This window comes from Abramis brama (genome assembly GCF_963993115.1).
Source record: "Abramis brama genome assembly, chromosome: 10".
Lineage (NCBI taxonomy): Eukaryota > Metazoa > Chordata > Actinopteri > Cypriniformes > Leuciscidae > Abramis > Abramis brama.
In genome coordinates, this window is record NC_139972.1 from 22,007,293 (window position 1) to 22,035,022 (window position 27,730).

General features: G+C 37.2%; 1 protein-coding gene across 2 annotated transcripts in view; it reads left to right on the forward strand.

Annotated features, from left to right (window-relative positions):
- Positions 1-3,036: 3,036 nt before the first annotated feature.
- Positions 3,037-27,730, forward strand: part of nova2 (NOVA alternative splicing regulator 2) — a 45,779-nt gene continuing 21,085 nt past the window's right edge. Inside the window, exons 1-3 of one of the 2 annotated variants that reach the window (XM_084126142.1) lie at positions 3,043-3,760; positions 8,743-8,805; positions 12,386-12,529. In XM_084126142.1, coding sequence (XP_083982268.1) covers positions 3,604-3,760; positions 8,743-8,805; positions 12,386-12,529 — 364 coding nt within the window. In that variant the 5' untranslated portion in view covers positions 3,043-3,603. Of the gene's footprint in view, positions 3,761-8,742; positions 8,806-12,385; positions 12,530-27,730 lie in introns of both variants that reach the window. The other variant, XM_084126143.1, reaches the window with a different exon arrangement.

Sequence of the window (27,730 nt, forward strand, 5' to 3'; positions counted from 1 at the left end):
AGGACAGTAACCTTGCGTAACCTCCACAGCTGCACTGACTTAAGTAAATACAATGTTTCTTAATAGCTTATTATCAATTCCAAGAACGTTGTTTTTTTTTAATAGTGTGGATGCTTTTACTGATATGGAGCAATTACTGCATTGCTGTTGTGTTGTAGTTCACATAGACAATGTGGATCAAAATATGAAGAGAGTTTGAGGACAGAATAAAAATGTGTATTAAATTTAATTGTTAGATCTGTATTTGGTGTGTTTGTCGTCTCTGCAACCTTTCATTCTGACAGGAAACACTGGACAAAGAAGCAGCTCTTAGCTCATCTCAGTCTCTTCGAGTGCTTCCATAATTCACCCACAAGATGGAGACTCTTGTGTGTGTCCCAATCTGACAAACAAATGATTTTATATTTATTATTCTAGCTGAGGCTGATATTAACAATGTTTAGGGAGTAACTCAGTATTCTCATTGGGTTTATTAGTTGTTTATTTGTAAAAACAACTCGATAATGATTCCTAAAAAGCTAGTTTGTGCCAGATTAATTATCAAATACCCTCGTCTCCTTTTAAACCTGCATAGTGCCATGTTGTTGCTCATAAATAAATGTGGAATTGAATGCCAGATGTTGCCCAGTCTGGCTAATTCTTAAGGTTTTTCTGTGTTAGTTGCAGAAACAATAGTGTGGGTGCTCTTCATAGAGAAGGGGGCAGATGGGGTCCCCTCTTCAAACAATGTGCATTGCGTGGGGGAGGGTGTGATGCATTGAAAGTCATCCTTGACGTGATATCACCCTTTCACTGGTGTGACAGAGGGGGAAAACTGCAAAGGTTTATGTGAAAGCTCATAAACCCATATTACAGGAATGGAGAGCTTTAGCCACCACCATCTGTCCGAAATTAACATTTGCATGCAATGAGTTGCTGGTAAACAGAACGGGATTTTTGTTTTGCTTGTTTCATGGTATGTAAATATAGACTTATGAAGTCTATTATTTATTTGTCAGATTGGGTATATATATATATATACGGTGCATATGAGTGTACATATCACACAGATATATTTAGTTTAATCTTCAGGAAAATAAACGAGTACACTTTTATATATATATATATATATATATATATATATATATATATATGTATATGTGTGTGTGTGTGTGTGTGTGTATATATATATATATGTGTATATATATATATATATATATATACATACATACATACACTTTTTTGCAAGGATTAGAGTAGAATAAATGAACTAAATATATTTGCCTTGTATTTAGTTCATGCAGCTCATGAGGTTCCTCTGAGGGTTTTTCTTTCTTTTTTTTTCTTTTCTGTGGCATCTGCTTATATCGGTTAAATGTAACACGGATAAACCATAGCATATGTGAACATGCTCTATGATTCTAGTCTGACTACATCCCATCCCTGTATTCGGCTGGATCCGTGGAAGCACACACCATTTTCAAGCAATGGTATCATGTATCCTAATTCTCACATTACTAAAGCTTTGTAGTTTAAATAAAATAATCACCCATTTTATTTCCTGAGTAATGAGCTTTTCTCGAATGTGACTGGTAGAATAAACAAAGCAACTGAGTTTGATTGTTTCACATTGATTGCATTTCATGGATGGCCAGACTCAAAAGAACACAAGTGTTTTATAGTCATTTATTTTGCTCAATTTTCCCGCTTTAAATAGGAGTCAAATGTCTCAGTATCGGCCACATACCTCCACTCACACTGAGCATAGGCCTATGTATTTCAGAAGACACTGGCGCACTGCTGAGTTTTTCCACAGAAATGTGAAATTGCGTGAGGGTGGCTCTTTGTGTTCATGCAGTAGACGGCGCAGCATCACCTCGATGCGAATCTGGAATATAGAGAAGTGCTCGCCTCCGGCCCTGATGTGTTGACACAGGAGGAGTGTGAGTGTGTGACAGGAGGATACAGAGACTCTTACTGGGCACTGAGGACACTATATACTGTAAAATATGTATTCACTGTGTTTGAACAACATCCTTTAGTCCATCCAGTTAACATCCATTTATTTATACTCAATTTTATTTTAAAGTGATTTTTATTAGTAATTTAAATTCAAAGTTGTCAAAAAATGTGTAACCATTTCTTTTTATCATCTTTTATCAACCATTTCTTTTTATCGTAATTGTTGCTTAAAATTGTACAGATTTCAGCTTTAGTTAAGTAGTATTTTGTTCATTGGTACTAAGTTTTCAAAGCTCAAATACTGCAATAATGATAATAATAATAATAAGGTCAAATTAAATAAATATAAAAATAAAAATGACATTAAAATTACATTAAAAATAAAATAAAATGATGATAATAATAATAAAGTTATAGTTAATAATAATAATGATAAATAGTTATTGTTAATAACATATGATAATAAAATTACATTAAAAATATTCCTAATATAAAATATTTATATAAATACATGTACATATTTAAATATATATTCAAATATAGGCCTATATATAAAACATTTGTTAACAACAACAACAATAATAATAATAAGGTAAAATTAAATAATAAAAAATAATAATAAAACTTAAATATTAAATAATGATGATATAATAATAAATAGTTATTGTTAATAATAATCATAAATAAAATCATAATGATGATGATAATAGGTATTGTTAATAATAATAAAATTACATTAAAATATACCATATAAAATATATTTTAAACATATATATTTATAAATAACAACAACAACAATAACAGGCTAATTATACCCTAATAATAATAATAATATACTGTGGTAGAATTCTTGGGTGTTAGACAGAGACGAGCTGCGCATTTAGAACTACGACTATTATTTTTCACAACCCTGCGCCTATTTTTCAATGATGCTCTCGCATTTTTATCACCACCACCTCCTCCTGTCTGTGTTGTCATGTGACAAGCAGGATTTATACTTCGCTTCGCAGGAGAAAATCAAATCTCGACCAATCGCAGCTAGAGGGGGGCGTGTTAGTTCCTCCACATTTGACAGGCGCGCGCTCGGCTTCGCATGACGTCACCCGCGGCTCCGCGCTCCAGCAGCAGAAACGCGCAAAGATGCTCTGAAAGCAAGACTGCAGCATCTCCGAGTCAGAGCCTACAAAAACATCGCATCTCCTTCAAGCGCTCGTCCAGCTGGCGCTTCAACACCGTCCAGCTCTATCTGCAGGGGTTTGTCCACCTGCATGCGGGATCCGCTGTTTTTCCCTCTCGACTCTTGCACATTTCCCGTTGCTATTTATTATTCGCGCATCTTCCCAATTTTTAGCAGTGAATCTTTTGAGTTCTGCTGACCACTGAGCCTGAGGTCTCATATTGTTTTCAGCTGGAGAGCGCCATCGCAGAGCCACGAGTGAGGACGTTTCCCACATCACTTGTTATTAATAATATCAGTAGCCTACAGCCTAAGCAAAATCGAGCCACTGGATATCGATGCGTCTTTCATTCTGTATCTAGGCTGCCACGGAGGATCGACGCACCCCAAACATTCATATCATCGTGGTTTCACATTCAGAAACAACATATCTGCGTATCGCGTGTAGGGGAAACGAGAGCGAGCCTAAAGCTTCTTTATAAAAAATGATGGCCGGTGGGGCAGTGCAGCAAAACGGGATTTTTTCCAATCCGCATCATCACAATCAACCGCCGCACATGGAGTCTGATCCCCCCGATTCCCGCAAAAGACCCCTGGAGACCCCGACGGAGGCCAGCAGCACCAAACGCACAAACACAGGAGGTAAGAGCCAACTGCTGTCTACATAGGCAACTCACTTGGCAATGAATTAGCGACTCTTCCCAAAGACAAGTGCTTTGATGTAAGTCCCAATGGCAAAGATGAAAGCAAAAATCGTTCATGGCATATTCATTCATTTTCGATTTCCACGGAGCATCTCACCATCTAACGTGCTCATGCTTCACCAGACACGTGCATCTGAGATTTTAAATTCATATTTACAGTTCGCGTCCATTTTAAGTGACCCTGAATTGGTGGTTGCGTCTACTTACGCACTTACGACAGTCGTTTACCAAACACATCCTCAAGTATTCCTAAATTAAAGGCTTATGTATGGAATAAACGGGTTGTGTATTTCTAAATATAGGCTAATATCATGAGCACGTACCCAAACATTAGAAAACATGGCTCGTTCACGCATCCTTTCTATCACCACAGATGACCTTGCTCTGGTGCCTTGAATCTACGTATTCTTTTATTTTATTTTCCCCTGAAAACTCAAATTATGCATGATAAACGATAATATAATATTTGGATGAGAAATACAAATATAGTGCTAATAATTGTTGTATCAATTGTATTTATGAATTTTATTACCAGTTGCAATATTTAATATAAAATGTTGCTCAAAATTTGGTACACACTTGCATGCTTCACCTGCATCACTGATATTCGAAATTTCAGACTGTATTCAGTGCTTGAATGTGCACTCGATCCTTCAATATTTGACTGTAGTCTATTGTTTATAGCCTACTGGACCCATGCTTGCTTGTTTATTATGCATTCCGGCAGATGCCATAAGAAGTCTTGTGTGCACTACACATGTCTGCTAAACTGTTATGCAGACTAGTCATCGAATTAATCAGTTAAAAACAAAATAAGCTTTAACTCTTAACTGTTTTCGGCCGATTGGTAGATCTTAGTTTTTTAGCAGATAAAAAGTTTAAAACATTGTTTTTCTGATCTGTGATGATTAAATCCCCATCAAGCAGGAAATCTTATAAATCTTATTTAGGTCTTTTTGAACTCTGTGACATATTAGGAATATTAACAATATCTCAACTGATTGGCTGAGGTCAATATTTATTTTCATTAAAGGCCAACATTTGTTTTGTTTTTTAAGTGCAAGAATCTCTTATTTCACTTGCTAAAGGGTTTATAAAAAAAGAAACAAGTATTTGTAGAGTTATAGGGTTAATAATGGCGCATAGATGAAGTGATTGGCGGATGTTTACATGTGAAAGAATCGATGCTGAAAGCGTAATGAATTGTCAGTCAGAAGAAGCATGCTGGACCCGTGGGAGGCATAACCTGCAGATCCATTTGCTCAAATGAAAAGACTTTGATGCTTAAGAGATCTAGGCTTCACTGGAATTTATTTACCAAGGCATATTATTCTATGGGGTTCTCACAACTATGGAAGGACAATTTTAATATTGTCATTTCCAGGGCTGCAAATGACCAAAAAATTTATAAAATCTTGAAATGTCATGGAAGGATAATGGAAATTTCTATTGGTAATAATATACAATTTTGTGTTGTTATGCTTAGCTATCAAAGATCACCTGTTAGAAATTGTTCTTTGTCCATGCAATCTCTATAAAATGATTTTTAAAAACCTTAGCCAGTTACGTAGTATAAAAGCTATTGAAATGTATTAACCAAAAGCTGTAGAATCCCTGATTCTATTCAAATACTCAATTCATTTATTTCAATTTATTCAAAATAATGTATTTATATTATAGGATGTATAGGATGTATTAATATTAATATTATAACGGTTAACTTAATTTAGTATTGTAATATGACATGTTTAAGCATATTTATATTAATTAACTTACAGGAAAATTATCAAATGCAAATGCTGAAATAATTTTTTATTATTAATTTAGTGTTTTGTATCTCTAAGAGTTGGTAAGGCATGTTGATAAATATGTGGAAGGGAATTTATATTTATATTAAAAAAGAGTCAAATTAGTTATGGCATGTAAAAGAGATAAATATGGCACGTATTAACATACGTTTAGAGTCGACATTTTTGTGGTTCATATTTAAACACCAGCAGTTAAACAGGCAGATCTTTGGCCAAGTTAGTGTGAATCTGAACCATTTATGTAGTTTATTTTTTTGGACTATATTTGAGCATGGCGTACTGCATGGATCCAGCTTGGCATGCTGAAAACGGGAAAAGCAACTGACAACAACAGTCCTACAACACTAATAGGTCTAATTTGTTTTCTCTCATTAAACATTTACTCTTTGATTTGAATGTTTTCATACATGTAGGATTAGTTTCATATTTTGTATGACTTGCATATTGTTGGAACTTTTTTTAGCGGATTAAATCATGATGTGGCAGAAGATGAAGGATTTTATCTTAAAGGCTGCCTGGAAAGAAAGTTATAGACATTAAGATGAAAGTCAGTTGGCTTAAAAACAATAATCATTATCCTGCCAACTGATCGTTAAGGCTTCGACGGCTTCAAGTTAACCAAAGAGCCTCTCTCCGCGTTCCCGAGCTGTCTCATAAGATGTAATGTTTTAATTTTGTAAATGGATGAATTGGCACAGGACAGTGCTTCCATTTACAAAAGGTTGTTTTAGGGCATATATGTCCTAGCTGGACGGCGTGAGGGGACTGTGACCCTCTGAGGCCGCAAGAAAACGTGGAAATGTGTGTGTGTGTACAATCCTGTGTTGTTTTTACTATATAAAGACATTTTCGGATGCTGCTCGGCACCAGTGAGTAGCTTCTTTTTTAGATTCTCTCGCTTGTGCATTTCTACCCGCAGGATGAAAAATAGACGCAGGATCCGTCTTCGAAGGGGTCGTTACGTAAACATGATTTGCCAGCTGTGTTTGAAGATTCAGGCATTTATACGGGGGACCAATAAACGATTCTTCGCTGTCGCCCACCTTGTTCTCTCACATCCTACAATGCAATACTCCCACCAGTTTTCAGATTAAGTGCACAGTTTTTTGATTGGCTCAGCAGAAAATACATTTAGGGTGCGCTGCGTTGTGCTCCCCCATCATTTGTTTGTTTCGCCTCTAATCATGATTATGGGTCGAGGCAATCGTTTCTTCCTCCTTCCCGGGTCCATCTCTCCCATCTTCCATCAATAGCGGCAAGCCATTGATTATCCATGCAACCCTCAGCCTATTGATCACCGTACGATCACTTCAAAATGAAGGGGGCGCTGCTTCAGTTTTTTCTTTAATGCACTGCGTCAAAGAAAAAAAAAATCTCATGCAGGATGGCGAGGATTTGGGAGGGCGTTGTGAAAGGCAGCCCCACATTGGACGATTTGCTCGCCTCTCTCAGCTCGTCTGCCGTGGAATGGAGGAAGGGACCTGAGATGAATATGGATGAGATGAATGAAAGAAGCAATGCGAAAGCTTTTCTTCGAGCCTTCGCGCTCGTTAGAACAAAGCATGCTGCTTTCTCTCACGTGCAGCAGAAAGCGAGGAGTATGTTTGCAATGTTTATATCGGAAGGCATTTTTGGTCAGGCAGTTGCTTGGACAGCCATGCAGGGAAAGTGGTCCTTTCATCGCTCCACTAAAATTAGATGTTTGTTATGCTTAAGCAAAAATGCTGTCTAACCCAATGATGCATTTGAAATCTAATGCAGTATAAATCTATTTGTCAAAGACTAAAAATCAAAAGCAAATGAAAACAAAAAATTCATTGCTTTGTGTCTGTTTTTGAAAGGCCCCCAACATAAGCTCTCAGGAACCATTAATCCTCAAGGTGACGTTGCTTTTTCTGAACCACAGGTCTCTTGGGAGTCTCTTGCAACCAATGATTTGTATTTACACCCACTGGTTTATTATAAATAATACCCATTTGTGCTTTTTTATTAATTATTCTGACTTCTCAGTGTAATCATAGATACATGCAAGATGAGAACTTAAGATATGAAGTAAGTTTGAGGAAAGAAAAACAGCATACCAACTTGTTCTTGTTTTGTTCCCGGTGTAGCACAATGGGAGGGACTCATTTCCCTCAAAGGCACTGCTACGGATATGCGTGGAGTGTAATCCACTGATTTTTCTCAGCCAGGGCTTTTGTGTTGACAAGTGACAGGAAATATGCTTGATCCAACTCAAACTTGGGCTGTAGATGCTCCATGTTTTAGAAGAGAATAAAATGAGAATGCCTTTTATTCTGATGTACTGATTATGGTTGATATATAAGTTCAAGTTAAACTCAATTGACAGCATTTGTGGCAATATTTTGTTATTGACTGGTTCCTAGTTTTCTTTTCTGTTTTAAAGAAAAGAAACAAAAATCAGTGAGGCACTTAAAATGAAAGTGAAGTAAATTTAAAAGCAGAAACATGCTTAACAAGCTTAATATAAAAGCACTTACATGAGTTCTTGTTTCTCTTCATTTTTACAGTTATTTTAGGGCTTTAGACATTTCACGGCAACTAAGTTGAAAAATTGGAAATAACTGTATACATAAAAGTTTAGTTAGGGGTTTTTCCCACACTCATGTTTCCCACACTTTCATGTTAGTACGCATATTGTTTACTTGTGGCTAAACAGTGATTATATCAATGTTTACAGATTGGCCCTCTTTACTAATTTGTTTCTTTAAAAGAAAATTAGTAATAAGTTAATCCATTAATTTTTGTGGTAATCAACATTATGCCACAAGTGCTGTTGTTAATTGAGTTTAACGTGTATTGAACCTGGAATAATCTTTGAATTTACAGTGCCATTCAATGTAGAACAATTCAATGCCATTGAACATTGTTATCAGGTCAGAAAATAATTGGAAACCAAGAAGTCATTATTTTAAAGTTCATGATTACAGCATCTTGTATCTTTATCCATGACGTAAACATTCACAATCACAAATTAGAGCAGGAGGTTTGAAGGTAGACTCTTGTCATTGACTCTGTCATGTTTCACTTTGTTTTGTTTTTCTATCTGACATTTCCACAAAGATTAATTTTCTCATTCACATTCTTTTAGAGAGATGCAACCAACCGGCCATCCATGATCCTCCATTTTCATCAGATTTTGTCGGATTTCACGGTAATGTTTAATTTTCTGCCCAAATTACGTACAGATCTTGTTATCTGCAAACCAGAGTCTACCTTTAACTCTATAATGTTTATTTCTTTCTTTATTTTTTACTGCATAATTGCCACACTGCTTTGTAATATTTTGCTGCTCATAATTAAAGTAAAATATGTAACCTTTAAAACAGCCTAATATTGTTATGAAAATGTGATGCTTGACATAATATCTCGTGTCTATTGTGTTACATTAATTAGAGTAGATAATGTCAATTATAGCCGGTCTGGATGCATCCGTGATCCAGTTTATGACAGACTTTTGTTAGATGCTTTTTGAAGAGAGAATACTTATGTATGCATGATACACATTATTTATGAACCCCACGCCATATTAATCAAGGTTAAATTTAGACTCATCCAAATCAAAAGGAGGACAGTCTTAGCTCTGTGAGAAATCTGGGTCATTGCAGAAAAGCATGTATCTGTAGTGTTCTGTAGACACAGTTTGAACCGCCTATTCATAATGTGTGAAAACAACAGCAATTTTTAGTACGCGAGTGAAAAATCTAGACTTGTCATTTAGAGCTGTTCATGAGCCTAGTTCTGAGTACATTTATTTATGTCGCAGTAAACCTCCATTATTCCCTTGTTGTTTATGTAACTCATAATCTGGTGGCATCCAGCACTAGTGTGGCTAAATATGAGACTATACTTCTTTAGTTAGAGATCCGCTTCATTACACGTCCAGATCCATTGGCGTGTGATTCTAACGAGATTATCTCAAGAAGACTTAAACATTGTTAAAATCAACCCATTGCCTACTTTTAAAGGGATAGTTCACCCATAAATAAAAGAAAATTCTGGCATCATTTACTCAGCCTCATGTCATTCCAATCCTGTATGACATTTTTTCTTCAGTGGAACACAAAATGTGATTTTAGATATAATAAAAGTAAATGAGGACTGTGATTGTCAAGTTCCAAAATGACAAAAAAGCACCATGAAAGTATCATAAAAGTGGTCTTCAGTCTTCTGAAGTCATAAAAGCTTTGAATGAGAAACAGACATTAAGTCATTATTCATTAAAAATGGAATTTGCTTGTTTAAATTATGTCAGAATCATTAAGAATCATTCTGCCAGAGTCAGATCTTTTCAATTATCAGTAGATCAAGTTCACAAAACCAATCTGAGTGATTCCTTCACGAATCAGATTCGAATTCAGTTCTTTAGCCTCGTCAGTTACCAGCTCAGTGGAGGCGTCAACTGTCAGTGAATTACGAATTCAATTTCGCCACACGAACCTGCGCACAAATCATATGGACTACTTTTATAGTGCATTGTTTTTCAAGCTCGAAATATCTCCGGTCCCCATTCATTGTAATTTACATGGAAAAGAGAGATCAGTACATTGTTCAAACTTACTCCATTGTGTTCCATGGAATAAAAAAATAAAAATCATGGTAATGAATTCTTAATTCGTGGCCATGATATACATCTATATATTTGTCCACATTTCATGTGCAGGGCTCCGTAATTAGGTGAGTAAATAATGACAGAATTTTTATTTTTGCCTGAACTATCTCTTTAACCTTAAACCAAATCTGCTGTATTAATACTAACCCTCTCTATGGTTTCCAGCTCAAAACAATCTGATCTGTGACGTCCATCTTGTTAACAGAACACTAACACTTCTCTTATTTTGGCTCACACGTAACTACGGACATGTGTCATTACTTTGTCAGTGATGCGGTTAAGTCGGGCCTTCGACCAAAACATGCCACGCATCCCCGCCGTCGTTGCTGTTGTTAGCTTGTTTGCTTGTCCAGCTGCACTCTGAGATTAATACTCCATAGTCTATATCATTTTTACCCAATCATCAGTATTAGGCTGCAACTGCATGTAGTTTAGCCTAGCCATCAGCCTAGCTTGACAAGATAAACTGCTTCTCCAGAATAACAATCTAATCTAAAGCGGCCGTCTTCTGGGAGCCGACACAGATTAATTGTGGTGGAATATTAAGCGCGTACCCAAGCGGCCCAGGCAGAGGGATACAATGTCATGTTAAAGTCACGGTGTAGGGACCATGTACTGTGCTTCTGCTGACCTGGATATGCTGCAGCCAGGTAGAGCCCAACAATAGATGAAGCACTTTACTGCCCCACCGCTGCTCCACTTTCAAGAAAACCTTTGCTGACCTTCCTCTAGAGAGGGAAGGGAAATCAGGATGTCTTGTGCTATATTTTATGTGCCATGCTCTTCACTTGCTATAAATGGCTACTTCTACACATTACAATGTCTACGTTGAAATGGCGTCTACTAATACGTCTTTTGAAATTCACCCTCTCTTGCATTTATTTTGATTGACGTTTAACAAAATGTACCCTCATCCCTTTCCTACTTGCATAGCTTCTAATTTTCTTGTACCTGCACTGGAGTTTTTGTTCTGCTTTTGACTGGTAGCAGCCCTGCTTAACTTAAGCATTAATACGTGTGGTTCAGCTTTAATTACAACTCGTTAAGTCCACTGATCTTATTATAGTAGTCTTGTAGTTCTTTGCTGGTCTAGTATTTCAGCTTGACTTTTATTTATAGCTACCTCGTCTGATTGCCATTTAGGCAATATGTGCTTTTTCTCATAAGTCAGGCATTAAAGTGTCTAGCAAAAATGTGAATTGCTCTGTGCAGCCATATTTTATAACCATGAGGTCTTCACTTCAGTTTGCCAACTTGGTAATAGTTGGATATTTCTGATCAGCATATGGTAAAACTTTATGTCATACTTTCTTTTTTTCAGATAACAATTCGATGCTTTAGGCCATAGGAAATAAAGCTATTTAAGAATTCACTACCAGCTAAAATTTGGATGCACTTTCTCATTCTTTATTACTTTATTTTACATGTCAGAATAATAACAGTAAAGTCATTAAATCTATGATGTAGCACAAATGGAAGCATGTGAATTATGTAGAGGCCAAAAAACAAAAAAAACAAAATCAAAATGATCTTATTTTAGCTTCTTTAAAGTAGCCACGCTTTGCATAGATTACAGCTCTGCACACTCTGGGCATTCAACCAAATTCATGAGGTGCCACCTGGGATGCTTTTTAAACTGTATATATTATTAAAGAAGTTCCCATGTATCCTAGGCATTTGTTGACGGCCTTTCCCTTCACTCTCCCTGGTAAAATTCATCCATTAAAATATTAGGTTGTAGACATAATTTATATTTGTCTACAAAACTGATTGCATGCATTTAAGCGCATGCATTTTTTAAATCTCAAATTTAAAAGTAAATGTCAGATTACATAAAAAAGTTTAAATCCATTGCAAATATTTATTATTATTGTAAATGTCAGATTAATGTTTCAAAAATGCTAAAATCTATTGCAAATATTTATTATTATTATTATTAGTAGTAGTAGTAGTAGGAGGAGGTATTGTAAATGTTAGATTACAGGAAAAGTTTTATTTTTTTTATTTTTATTTATCTGTTGCAAATTGATATTTGTATACTTGTTTGTTTATTATTATTGTACGTGCCAGATTTTGGTAAATCTATTGCGGAGTTAATTTTTTTCTCTTTCTCTTTTTCCAGAGGAAGGCGAATATTTCTTAAAGGTGCTGATTCCAAGCTACGCCGCAGGCTCCATCATTGGCAAGGGTGGTCAGACTATTGTCCAGCTACAGAAAGAGACAGGGGCCACCATCAAGCTGTCCAAATCCAAAGACTTCTACCCGGGTAAGTCTCCTAATTCCAGAAAGCCTTGAAGGGAACCCTCATCAACCTCCTCTTGTTTACTGCTCTACTCTAACATCCAGTCATTAAACGGCACACATTTCAAAGCACCTGGATTGCTTTATATCTTAATTAATCTATGCTATCAGTCTATGCTAATACATTACCAAAGGTACCTCGTTCCCAAAGTCACGGCGACTCGTGCTTAATGAGAATCATATGGGACGCTGTCACCTTTGGGCTTGCGGCCACACCATATGGCCTTTATCGGAGCTCAGGTTGCACATAGTGCCAGATCAAGTTAGGACAATGAGCTGAGAGACTCAGAATGGAGTTCAATGTCTGAATGCTCCTTTTCTAGCACTATTAATATTTAGGGAGAAGAAGAGAGATGTTTTGTGTCTGTGTGTGTTGGAATTCTTTCAGATGCTTTTAGGGAGGGGGTGACAGAGGAAACGAGAAGTGGTGGGGGGCTTCTGGGCTCTTACTTAAAAGGGCTTTGTGCGATTTGCTCATCCTCCCATCATTGGCATGTCCAACAGGGTACCTCTGTCCCTTTTCCCTTGGGATGTAGAGCACAGAGCGATGGCCAGCCATGGCAGATGCCAAATGCAAGACACCTCCTACCCACCCCCCCCTTTTCATTGGTTTTGGCAACCTTGAGTGCTCCAATGTCTAGAGCGGGGGGTTGTGATGGCTACTGAATTCAGCGAGAAGTTGCCGGTGCTGTGCTAGGTTGTTCGAGTGCTTAATGGGGGGTTCTTCCTCTCCAGTGAAGGGGGCATCTGTATGGAAATTAGCTTGAGCTTTTCCTTGGGTGCGAGTCAAAAGATCCACCTGCTGTGCTGCTCTCAGGGTGGGGAAGGAGGGAACTCTTTCCCTTTTCAGGAGAGAAGTGTCCGGTATAACTAAATCACTAAACTGTTTTAGGAAGCACATCACATCTCTGAAGACATCATCTGTGATAGAAGCCGCACTGGCATTTAATTTTGGACAAAGCAGCGCTGGCCAGAGACATCCATTATTTCTGCAGAATGAATTTATTAGTTGTCTTCGCTCCAAGTTTATCTCCTGCTGCATTTATTGGGAAACAGACATATTTGACAACAACCTTGCATCTGTAAAGAACACTGTTCCATCTTAAAGACACCACAAGATGATATTTTGATATCAATATTATTTGATACAATGATATCTTCATTGTATGGACAAAAACAGTTAAAAACATTCCTCAAAATATGTTCTATTCGTATGTTCTTTTGTTATCTACAGAAAAAAAAAGTCATACAGGTTACAGAAAAAACAGCACAAGGGTGAACAAATGATCACAGAATTTTCCTTTTTGGGTTAATTGCTCAAAAAAATACTTTGAATTTAAAGGCTTATGTTCCACAGCCATTTGCATGAAAAAGAAAACTGCTCTAAAAGTCACATTTTAATGCACAAGACTCGCTCGATTTTTCTCACAGCATTTTCAGATATGAGTCCAGAGAGTTGCATCATCCTTTTTTTCTTTATGATTGGCCAGCGCTCTTCATCTCAGGTTTCCTGACTGTGTGTACATTCTGACTTTTCCATGTCCAAGTCACTGATCCCCATCCAGCCTCTGTCCCTTTCAGCAGTATGCAGCACAATATTAAAGCTCGCTCCTAATCTAGCACCGTGATTGCAGTTTTCAGTGTTTAATACCCAGAGAGCCATGCTGCCCTCCCCCACACATTATCAACATTACTGATTTCTCTGCTGTGTAATCTGCTTAAGACCTAAGCTTTGTGGCCAAAAGATGAAAAGCCGCAATATTACAAATCTAGGGGTAGAAATTTGATTTCTGTGTGTGTTTATATTATTTGTTTTTGCTCCCTTTCTTCAGTCTCATTCACTCACAGCTCATACTTTTATTTATGATGAGCTTAGTTTAATTCAAGCTGATTTATCTTGTGAAAAATAATTAAACTTTAGAATTCTTTTACAAAGAGTACTTAGTACGGAAATAATGTACTTTTAAAATAATTTACCCAAGTGAAAACTGAATGTAATATTTACAGACACTTGACTGCATGTTATTTTCAGTTAAATTAATGTCTTATACATTTAAATTAAATGCAATTAATTCAAGAGTACATTTTGACACTTAATTATGACTTACTTAATTAGTATATCTTTATATATAAATTCATAATTATTTTTGAAATAATTGTCTTTGCAATATGGTTAAAGTGTAGCCTTCTGCCAAGCATTTATAGTCAACTAAAATATACTTAAATGTAGTAATGTATTTTTTGAAATAAACCATTTTTTTAAGATGTTGCTGTTTAGTATTTACTTTAAATGTAATATTGAATAACACACTACAATTAAAATTAAAATCATGTACTTTACATGTGTAGTATGTTAGTCAACACATCAAAATCAGTGCACTTTAAAGTATGATAAAAGATTGTTAAAACAATGCACTTTAGAGTAAATCTTTTAATTTTACATTTTACAAAGTATTATTAATATATATTATTTGCGAGGACGTACACTATTGGGCATTTATGTTTTTTGGATGGTGTTTCTACAATGTAAATACCATGATTTATATCAAAGTACCTTGTAATTATCATCACTGTGGATACCACCACAGAATGTTTTTGTAAGGGATTGCTAACACTCAAGGTTCATGATAGAGTTAGCCTTTATTGCTAATAAATTAGCAAATGTTAGCAAGTAATTATGTGACTTTTTTTGTGTGTGTCTTGATTCGGCCTGTGGAAGACGGATAAACTTAAAAGATTCACACTTGAGGAGTGTTACGTTTAGAAGGTGAAGTCACTCACTATGCTAGTTGCTCAGTATGCTACTTGAAATTGTCAACTCCTAAAATGTCAATAGGCCTATGTCCTAAAGCTTGCGTGTTCTAATTAATGATTCAACACATTTTAGTGCTTGTTAATCAGTCTGTCTGTAAACTCTATTAGTGCTATGTGCTAGCCTACATGCTAATTGTCTTTAGCATGTAAAAGAGCCATTGTCAGAGGCGGTGGGATAGTCGGCATCTGGGCTGTGGAGGAGAGACGAGGTACCCTTAATCCCTGTGGCTTTGTTTTCTTTTTCAGGCACGTGACGTCATCTTCTGTGGCCGCTAGCCCTCAGTGCCAGCCAGTGCCTGAGACTCACACAGTCAAACCGTCTTATACAAAAGAGCCTTGCTTTCCAGAGCCAGTTTGACCGAGTCTCATCATAGACAGAGCGATATAGAGAGAAACACTTAGCGAGGGGGATGATGGGAGTGATGGCGCAGACAGTGATCTTGAAAATGATGAAGATGCTAGGACATCAAAGTACATTTGTGATATAATTAGCATGTTGCCCACTTAGCCTGCTGACGCTTCCAATTAGGTATGACTAGACCTTTTTCAGGGATCATCAGGAAGATCTTTAGAATGTGACTTCTTTCTTTCTTTCTTTCTTTCTTGTATTAAATTGCAACTTCATCATAACAAACATAATATTACAAATATATTTAAATACAAGACATACAACTAACTGCATTTAATATATATTAAATTCTAATACATTTTTATTGAATTTCACATAATAATTAAGTGTCCGAAAAGTATATTCTTTAAGGTATGTTATTTAAGTACTCTTTTTTTAGAAAAGCTAATGTGTAGATCTTTTTCACAAAGGTATCTTCCTGGATACCCCCTCTCTTTCATTTCTCTTTCCTCTTGGGTGTTGTACTTTTGCTTCTGTAATGTGTGGCTTTTCCGCCAGATGTAATAAAAAACCTCAGAGGGACTTACCGTTAATAGAACACTGCAAATTTATTCCAGGGATCAATTTTTGCATCATGGGATTGGTGCCGTGTCCTTTACTCCACCCTCCCCCTCGGCCGACCACCATCTCTAGTGCGTCTCTATGAGGCTTCAGTACAAATACTATTGATCGATCCTGCCACTGCAAATAGACAGGATAAAGGATAAAATTCACCATGAGAACTGAAGAGAATAGCAGGTGCCTTCCCTTCAATTTTGAAAAGCCAATCTCCTTCCACCCAGGAAGTACACTGACTAAATCATTTTGATAATTTTTACCTCGATTCAGTAGCGCCGAGAGGGGATGCGTGTAACAGAACATTAAAGTGTGATCTTTCGCATTACTGGTTCAGAAACACTGAGGCTTACCTGCAAACCCACACTTCAAAAAATGAAAACTCTGTCATTATTTACCTACCGTCATGTCGTTCCAAACCTGTATGATGTTCTATCTTCTGAGGAACACAAAAAAAGATAATTGAATGAACATTGGGAAGTAAAAAAAAACTATTGACTTTCATTTTATGGACAAAAAACACATTCTTGAAAATATCTTCTTTTGTGTTCCCTAGAAGAAAGCCAGTCATATAGTGGCCTACCGATATGCTGACCGATATTTAACTTTTTTTTTCACATTGGCCAATACATTTGTCTGGATGAACTGAGACTTTTATTTTGACAGAGCTAACAAGACGCACAGGATTTTCCATTCTCCGTCTTCATTAGTTTACTAGAATCAAGAAGTTACTATCCAAAATGTAAATCTTATCTATTTTATTGATTTTTTTTACATTTTTTTATTCAAATATATTTTAAATATGATTAATTTTCAAATTATTTCTAATTTTGTAAATATAATGTAAAATAAATATACATTTAGTTGCAGCATTTGTTATTTACTATCTTTATATTAAATCGTGTGATATAATTTATATCGGATGGCCGATATGATGTAGATCATATCATATGATATCGGCATACATATTGGATTGGATACATACAAAAAACATATTGGTTGACTACTACTGATATGATTATACAGGTTTGGAACAAGACAGAATTTTTATATTTGGGTAAACTATTACTTTAATCTTTATTTTTTCTTCTGAATTTCAGCACCAATTTTGACTGATTGACTGCTGAATTGAAAATTTGTTTCAAATATGTTAGAATCATCAAATCAGTCAAAAAATGTGAAATACACACAGCTTTCTGAATATCGACCTATTCAGATCCTCCACCGGGCAGCGACTGCATACGGTCCTGCTCGTCCGGAGCCAGTATTTCGCATAGCGCTTGTTATATTAGACATTCTCATCATGCAGCTTGTTTGGATTGTTTTTAATAGTCTCTCATGGAAATGGTAAAAACAAATGAGTTGATGTCAGTTCTAGAAACTGAAGCCAGTTATGAGATAACGGTAAACCATTTTGTAGATCTGAGAGCCTTTAATCCAGCATTCCTGTAGGTCTCAGTGGCATTCCCTGTCTGTCATCCCTCAGACTGTGCATCATTAGACCAGGCACCGAGTGGGCGAGAGCTTATGGGCACAGAGCTTAGGACCTCAATAACTGTCCCATGCTTGGGCGATGTGCAGAATAGTGGATTCTGACAAGGAGGATCTTGGATTTGAGAGCCAAAAATATCCCTCCAAATGTTTGACCCATCTGTAAGTCCTTCCCATGGTCTATATAATAACCTCTGACACTGAGCTTACCGCCTGCCACTCCTGTCATTTCTCATATTAGACTCGAAGTTGTGAGTGTTTGTGTCTCTGTCTGAGTGTATCAAGGGATTTGATATATTTATGACGGTGCAGTTATGTCTGGTCCCTCCGAAACACTAGGACAAAAAGATGCAGACATGGAAAGAAGTTTAGAGGGGAATGACACAGTGAAGGGGGAGGAGTGATTGAATATCTAATTGTTTGAATGGTCAATGATGGGTCTAAACTGTGTAGGACAAAGAGGAGTGGTGGGCCACTCATAATGACAATAGAAGCTTTTGACATTGTTGACGACACAGCTCCTCAAGTTTGGGGGGAGGTGCAGGCGCGCAGGCTGGTCTCCCATCTGCCTGAGGAGGTGTTAGTGTGTGTGTGTGATGATGCGGAGACAAAAAACAAGAGTGTATAGGAGACTGGCAAAAGTGAGAGTGCTGTGCACCGTGTAAATCTCAGTTGACTGAATTTGTTTAACACGATGTACATATAGCAGTTTTTAATTGCTGATTTCGAGATTAACAGCATTATTATTAAATTATATGTAATAAATGTTATTTATTTATAGTATATATCCATATGGTTTATTTTTATATAAATATATTTTATTAGATCATTATAATATAATATATAATTCATTTCGGAATACAAATCTCAACATATAATTGCCATCATTAAATGATTATGCATACATCAGCATCTTATCAGACATCGACCAATCGTATCAATCATATTGAATAGCAAATATCTGTTAACTCATAGTAGTGGTAGTAGTTGTATCGAACAAGTCCCTTTTTATGTAGAAATGCATCCAGTGTGTCAGTGGGAGTCCTGACGTGTTACATAAGTGGGCCTGTCTCTGTGCTTTTGTCTGAGTCTGTCAGTGGTGTAGAGATGATGAATGTGTCAGTGGGAGACAGCCATCCTCTTCTCTCGCTGCGTTCACTCTGTCATCTGCTGCACATTTTATGATGAGCTCATCAGTAAAAGCCAACCCCCCACGCTCAAAGCTCAGCAATGCAGGAGCTTAACAGATTTGATCTATATGCATGGATATTTACATAATTTTGCCGAGAGAAGCTTATGTGCAACTTTTGGTAAAAGTGAGTCGCTTTGGATAAAATCATTTATAAATGTAATGTAAATGTATATCGATTTGGATAAGTGGATATATTTTTTGGCACGAGTACAGGAAATTGATTTAGTGATACTATATATATAAGGCTTGTAAATTTTAATTTTTTTCTTCTCAAATATGTAATACTTAAATTTTTTAATACCATTTTTTTTTTTTTGCTTTACATTGGTACACAAGTCCCTACTTTGTTATTGTAAACAAAAGCTTTAAATTGTTCAAATAAATTGTAAACAATTTAAAAACAGCATTAGATTTTCCAGCCATGTCTAGATTGTGACTTTCATGTCTTATAGCTGCACGCAAGGTGCACAGGATCTGTCCCACGAAGGTGGGACCTCTCCTGGGGTTTGGTGCAGAGCTGACGGGGCCGACACCCCCCATCCCCCTTTGTCACAGACACGCCCTCCTCCCTACGGGTTCTCACTCCCCCCTTAGAGACAAAGCATGCTTTGTTAGTCTCTACACTTGGTTGCCTAAGAGATGGGAATTAAAGTGACGGCTCTAGAGGCAAGAGGTTCCCCTCTACCATCATCATTATAGCCGTCTTTCTCTGTTTCCACAGCTACAGCAGGCAGGTAGACAGGCGACAAAGATGTCTCTCGCTTCTGTGCCGATGGTTGCCTCTGGGCTTAGGGCGAGACAGAAGCGTGGTCTGAGAGAGTGAGAGTCAGCCGCAGTAAGGATGGATACTCTTGCAGTCCAGTCACGTAGAGAGGCCTTAGACTCCGGCAGCCAATCGCATAATGGCATGGCCTCCATTTTGAAGTTCCCGCGAAGGAGAAAAAAGCGGTGGCAGATGTCCTGTTGCTCTCACTGGCCGATTAAAGCGTAATGCAAACACCAACCGTATTAAAATAAATGTAATATTTTTTGTTGTAGCATTGATATATATATATATATATATATATATATATATATATATATATATATATATATATATATATATATATATATATATATATATATAGAATAAAACATTTTTTTTTAAATTTACTTGACCAAAAATAATATATTCAACAAGGTTCTCGTTAGATTTCTGAACTAAAATAATATAAATATTCTCAAAATTGCCAATAAAATAATTATAAATATGCAAATAATTTTGAGTAACATTAATATTAATATATAATTAATAATAAAAAAATATTCTGACACTTAATCAACAGAATAATTATTCAGAAGCCATCTTTAATCAAAACTCAAACATCACCATGTTAATAAAGCCATTTGATTAATAATAATTTTTTCACTGAAGCACAATCAAAAGACACAAAAGCCTCCAGCACATTTCTTTAATCGTAGATCCCCCATCATGACACCTGGCTTGCCGGTTGCTGTGGCATGCCCTCCCGTTGCATAATGAGGTTATAAGTGCAAAATCATTTAATGCCTGTGTCCTGCATTTGGGGCAATTTAGCATTTGTGCTGAGACATTTGGGGCTTAAATGAGAAAAGCCCCTTACATAAGATTAGGACAATGGAAAGCTGCATTGTGTAGAATAGGGGGGCACCTTTCCTCTAAAATGGAAGGTGGTGAGGGATGACAAAGAAGAGTATTGAGTGTTGGCGGTGGGTTTCTTTTTGGAGCAGATCCAGCCTCTTCGCAGAGGGGACAAAGCTCCCCCTCTGTGCCTCAACAGAGCCTCTAAAGGCTCCGCAGCTGCCTCCCGCTCCGCCCATTTGCCTCCCAAAATCTCTAATCCCCACTGAATGACCCCCCAAACTCCCTTTCCCTCTCTCATACACTCGCTACCACCTTGAGCCCACCAGACTAGTGATTCATTTCTCCTTCGTCCCCCGTCAGCTGTCGGAACGTTCCCTTCAACACACCGGCTGTATGCTCGTATTAATTGCAACAGATCGGCCATGGCTAATTATCTTTGACCCCTTTAGTCTTGTAGGAGTAGTGTGTGTCTATGCGTCAACTATGGGTTAGAGAGGATACAATTGGGAATTTGCATGCACAGATATCTACATGCAAGACTGCTATTTGATATATATCCAGAGAGATTGTACAGCCTATTTGATCATCTTTGGCACTAAAGCATAGGTTGCTAGAGCTGTTTGTGGGTCAGCTTTGGATCTGGGGAGAACAGTTGTTCCTCAAGGGGACCTCTTGAGATGGTCATGTGATCATGGCCTTCTAGAATTATGTAGCATGAGGACTGGGATGGGTGCTGCCTATTGACATCAACCAATTGTCACTTTGATTTGATATCTTTTGTTGTTCTGAAGATACAGCTGTGTCTGTAATTTTTTCCATCAACAAAGAAATCATAAAAAAGAAGTAAATTATATATATAATTATATAGTTAAAAATATGAAATATAATAATTATATAGTTAAAAATATGAAATATATTTGGTTGTATATTGTTTTATATGTAATTGTTTATAATCATTGACAAAATATTTTTTTTTATATATATATATATATACAGGCCGTGCAGAATTATTAGGCACGTTGATTTTCCGATAATATTTTATTCCCAGGAACATTTTGCCAATTCCAAACAATATTAATCTTAATAACTACTATTAATTTTGTATTTAATCATTTATAAGTGATATATAATTGTTCATGAAGGCTGGAAATGAAAAATACCTTATTTTCAGGTGTGCAGAATTATTAGGCAAGTTTTCTTTTTCAGATAAAATAAGCCAAAAAAGAGATTTAACTCAGACTTTCACAACACTTCAGCTTGTGATTCTTATTAAGTGGGGATCATTTTTTAGGATTCTTTGCCTAACCCAAGTCTCTGAGACCCTGACACCTTGCACTTCTGGAGACTCCAGGTAGGTTGGAGTTCTGGAAAATGGTGGCGCTGAAGACTAAAGGGTTCCTGATGGTTTCACACTTAATTCTTCACCTTAATTCTTCATTCTTTTGCAGTTAACATGTGTCTTTTCTTCTCCACCTGTTTTTGTCTGACCCTGCTGACCCAATGAGCATTTCACTGTCCAATGGTCATGCCTTAACTGCAATCTCTAGTATTGCATTAGTATTGCATTCTTCTCATGGGGATTTAATAATTTTTGACTTTTCAGTCTGAGTTAAATCTCTTTTTTGGCTTATTTTATCTGTAAAAGAAAACTTGCCTAATAATTCTGCACACCTGAAAATAAGACATTTTTCATTTCCAGCCTTCATGAACAATTATATATCACTTATACATGATTAAATACAAAATTAATAGTAGTTATTAAGATTAATATGGTTTGGAATTGGCAAAATGTTCCTGGAAATAAAATATGATCAGAAAATCAACGTGCCTAATAATTCTGCACACACTATATATATATATATATATATATATATATATATATATATGTGTGTATGTATATATGTGTGTGTGTGTGTATAAAATTAAATATTTTTTTCCTTTGGTCAATGATATAGCCTATATATGTATATTTAAAATCAATGACAAAAGTAAATATATATGCAAATGTATCAGTGTTTTTTTTTTCTAGTGAAACAAAGATGCAGATTATAGTTTGCTATTCTTGTTGCAACCAGGCTGTATGATGTTGCCTTTTCAGTCACATGAAACCTTCGACCGCAGACACAAAGGAGATTGCTAATTGCTATTTTGCTGATTGCTAATTGCTATTTGCTTCTCAGCTATCGCCAAAGCCAAATGTTCCCCAAAACATTTAGTTGATGCACCACTTGGGCTTTCCCTAAAAAACTTCAAGTAAATAAGCAAGGATAAAACACATTAAAAAGATTCCTGTTTGTCTTTAACTACTAACCTCTCAGTTTTCAAGACAAAACTGGAAGCAGAGGGGGGAAGATCCACACGTGCACTGAAGACTTCACAATCAGTGCTTTCAACCTTCGTACCCACTGTTTCACCTCCCTTGCCCACGCAGGGCAGGTGCAGGCAGAGGGGGCAGCGTTTCAGAGCCTCCTTTGTCATGAAATGTTAGCACTTTACTGCACAGGGTTTGGCTGGCCAGTGCCAGGAGCTCTATGCCAAATTTCAGGAAGGAGGATGAAACCAAGTCAATTGTGAAGACACCCACGCCCTTTAACCGAAGAAACAAGCGTAATGCTTCTGTGTTCCTAACGGGGAGCTTCTTCATTCGGAATGGCGTTTGCTAACTCCTGAAAATCCCTCAACAGAGCTGAATAATGGCTCTGGTTACGTATGCATTTTGGCAGCCGCAGCTAAATGAAACTTCTCCTGACAGGCAGTGCTGATCACGTCCTTTTAGACATGAGCTGTAGGTTTACCTAAGGCGGCCTAAAGGGGCTTTGGAGCTGAATCCTAATTGTACAGTAAGTAAAGTGACTCTCGGTTGTGTCTGTAGAGCTGCACTAGCTGACTGTCGTAATGTTGACCCAAGGCAGTGTCATGATTGTCTGTGCTGCAGGGTTGTGCATTGTTCACAGTTAAATTGAGAATGCCTTTTAAATTCTTGTTTACTTTCTAAATTTGAATTGACTTGAAATTGAGGTAGCAAACAGGATGCACAATTGCAGTTCAAATCCAAATGTAAGGAAGTAGGTTTAAAAAGAAGTGAAATTGAAGCTGGGTTCTGGAAGTAAAAATGCCATTCATTTTCTCCAAAGGGGAATCGATATTTTACAATAACATAAACTATTAAAGACAGACCCACTATGAGTTATGAGGTTGTTAATTAACGGTATATGCTTTTGTTGAAGTCATGTATTTTTGAAATAATTGTTTAACAGCTGGCATCCTGGTGAGAAACTACATTACCCATGTTTCTGCAAAGGAATCTCTTCCAATTAGAGAATAGATCAAATCACACCAAGGCTGCATCAGAAATCGCATACTTCCCTACTATATAGTAGGAGAAAAACAGTATATGACAAAAGAAGTATGTCTGAATTCATGGTACTCATAACAGAGTTGGCAGAAAGTACCCGGATGATCTGCTTCTTCAAACCAGTATATATATATACAGTATATATTTATATTTATCCATCATTTTTTATTTGATTGTCATTTGCAATGCTTCATGGGATTGTAGTTCTTTCCCTCATTGAAGCTGTTAAATACACATTCTTGTACCTTTGTCTCTTCAATTACTTTTTTGCTTCAAATCAAAGTTCGTTGTGTTGTGATTCACCTCGTAACTGGTAGGTTTGGTTCATCTCTTTAGCAAAGACTTTTTAAAAATTAATGTAAAGAATACCGGAACTGTTCTCTGTTCTGTTCCGGAACTGTTCTGTTCTCTTCTGGTCATTCCAGGTCAAATTTCAGTTCAGCTTCTTGTGCGGTGTAGCCAATTCATTTCAGATTTAGACTCAGATTTAGTGACGTGGCTGCTACTTGGACCACCAGCTCTGTATTACACAAACGCCTTCTGTCTGCACATCTGCATGCACATGCGAGATCCATTCATATGTTGGCAATTGCATTCAGTGCATGTTAATTTCAAGCACTCTTTATTTCTGCGCGCCTGTCAGTATATTCTCATGGTGCTGAGAGCCTTAAAAGGCGGTGGGGGTGTCTCATTTTCAGGTCGACTTCTCCGGCCTTGCTTGGCTCCTTAACCCCATTGCCTCACTCGAATTCCAGCTGTACGAAATGGGGAACAGATTGTGTGCATGATGTAAAACGGCAGGCATTCTCCCGTTGCTATGGATAAGGTCAACTGTTGAGTAAACTCAAGCAGATTAATACACATTATGAAAAGTAGAAAACTGAAAACATGGCACTGGAGAATAAAAACAGAAAGCTCTTCTAGTGGTCTCTTGCAGCAGACAAATAAATAAATAAAATAAATTAGTGGTAAAGGGTTGCGATAAGGAGTGGGCTGGAAACTGAATCTTGGCTCAGGGTTCGGAGACACTGAAAGCGCTGATAAAGAACCAGAGCAGAAAGCTGGCCCTGGACCTTCAGGCCTCGGCGCCTCAATCGGCTCGGAAGAGATGACTCACAGGCCAGTGGAGGAGGCCCAGACCGGAGAGGACTCTTAGCAATTAGCAGTGCTTGGACATGACAGCGTTGGGGGAAGCGGCAGCAGGTTTGGATGGTCTTGTTGTAGGTTGTTTGGGGCAGCCATGCCAGCTGACTCAATCTGCCTATCGTTCAGGCGGGCAATGTTTAGACATCTTTGATGGACAGCAGGCAAGCCGAGACAGGTGTGTGTTGGGCTCCGAGCACTTGTGTGGAACCCAATACCTCCGCAGGGAGATGCGCTCAACGAGTTGAGGACACGGAGTATGTGGACGGGAAAAGCATTTAAATGCAGATTTAAGAAGGAAGTGTTTTGAGAGTCGCAAACAGGCTATGCTATGCTATGTTAGCATTCTGATATTGTAATAATAATGCCACGTTTTCCTGTTGCTCACCATAATCTTACTCTGTTAGCTTTTCTAATTCGATTTTTCTGATCCCGTAAACTTAATCCTCCTCCACTCTCATTAACTTGCACTTTATGGTTAGCAAAATGGACTAATGATTCTAGTGCACTGCTAAGTGTTTTTACTAAGATACTTGGTTCAAAATTCAACTCATTTTGCAAATGGAGCTCTCTTTGTTTGGTGCTTTCATATAGTCTCTCTTATATTATAAGGCACAGTGTTAATTTTCCAAGTCACAGTCCCAGTTACACATTAGCAGCATACACCTAGTTGGTTTTCCCTCCAATTTTTGTCCTTAGATGATCATGTACCTGATTATGGAAACATTGCAAATTAGAAATATTTGAAAGGCACAAAAATCTGTAAGTAGACAAAACAGAGGGACTGATGGACATTTACCAAGCGCCCCGAGAGTTAACTGGAATGTGATGACAAAAGCATTGTGACACAACCTCTCCAATATCTTGCTCAGTTTTCTCCTCTCTGCAGCTTTCTTACAGCTTCATTATTCATATTAAAGGATGGAAAGAGGTAGAGGAGGGATCTTAATTGCGTCGTCCACACACTATGTACTGAATTATGGGGGCCAGTGGGTTACTTTCTTCTCTATACCCTAATGTAGATGACCATCAGTCACTGTTTGAATCATTTGTGCAAGCCTGGAATTCACACCAGCTCCAGTTACCACACCGGCCTTTAGAGATTGCGAATGCACTATGGGTTACCAGGGAGTGTACATGTGTGAGTTTGAGCGTGATAAAATTCCTGCTCTAATGGCTTAATTCAAGCACGTTTTGAAGTGAATTGATACATGGTGAAAAATGAAAAGAGTTGTTGTAGGTGTGCGACAAGCAAACAGTGTATTACTGTATGTGCATGTTGACACGCGGGTCAGGCATTGTGCTCTGGTTACCGTGCGTTCAGTATAACAAGCCGTTAGACGTGTGTTGGATCTGGCTGAGCAGTTTGGTTGCTCGTTACAATAAGTAAGCTGAACCAAAGTGCCAACTTAACATCCACAAGATCCTCTTGAGGATAGATGGTTTTGATAAATCTTCACAAACAGATCCAATGGATTTGTAATAGAGTCTCAGTCCCAGTGTTAAATGCACATGACTAGAAACAAATAAAAAATGCACATAGTCCCTCTCAAGTGTGTGGAAGGTCTGACTGAAAGTCTGTGTAACACTTGAAATCATTTCAGCAGTAAATTCACTGGCTGTAAAGCAGGGTCGCCTCTAACAAGGAGCAAACACTAAAGCATCTATGGATTTTACACCTTCTCTCCGTTCCCCTGCAAGGCAAAGGCAACTGGTTTGTTTAAGCATCAGCAGCCATAAATCAGGAGCTGTAACTCTTTCGAAAAAAGATCTGCTGAAAATACCTTTTGATATTTTTATTAGAAGACATAACTCATGCAGCTATCGATGATGTTTCGCCAAAGTCATGAGTGTTAAGTGAAACGCTGCTCAGGTTAGTTTATTAAACTTTCAGTTTGCGGGTTCGAGTTGCGAGTCAGAATGTGAGGGATTCGTCCAGAAATAACATCACATTCTTATTTGACTTATAGGTTTGTATGCAACAGATTTATGACAGTAAATAGCTGGTTGTGATCTTCAGGGCTTAGGTTTGCGAAATCTGAGTTTAAGAACCGAGTCACATAGGATTACAGACTGAAATGTCTTTTGAAACGACCCATTTTGGCAGTCGTGTCCCTTTCTTTCTTCTGTCCCTTGAGATTAGCCATCTCTAAATGCAGTTCCCTCTTCAGAAATCTGCATAACACACCCGTGGAGTTGGCCTTGGTTGCCTCTCGAGTCATTTCCTCATCAACAGTGAGTCAGTGTCTAAGCTCATGGACCCAGTCTTTATTTTTATTCGTTTCATATGTGAAATGTAAGAAATATATCCGGGAAGTCACTCGGTAAATTTGTTTAATGGAATTAGTTACATGAAACGGCAGTTCATTTTTTTTAATGATCACAAGATGTATTTGCACAATTCAAAGATAATTCAAAGACATTACATAACATTACACATTTATTTAGATGTTAATAGATAAACACTACCATTCATAGGTTTGAGGTCATTAAAAAGTTTGGGGATAGTATTACTTTTTTTTTTTTTTTGGGAAAGTACTTTTCTATTGTTACAAATATATATATATATATATATTTCAAAGAATTACAAATTCTATTTCAAAG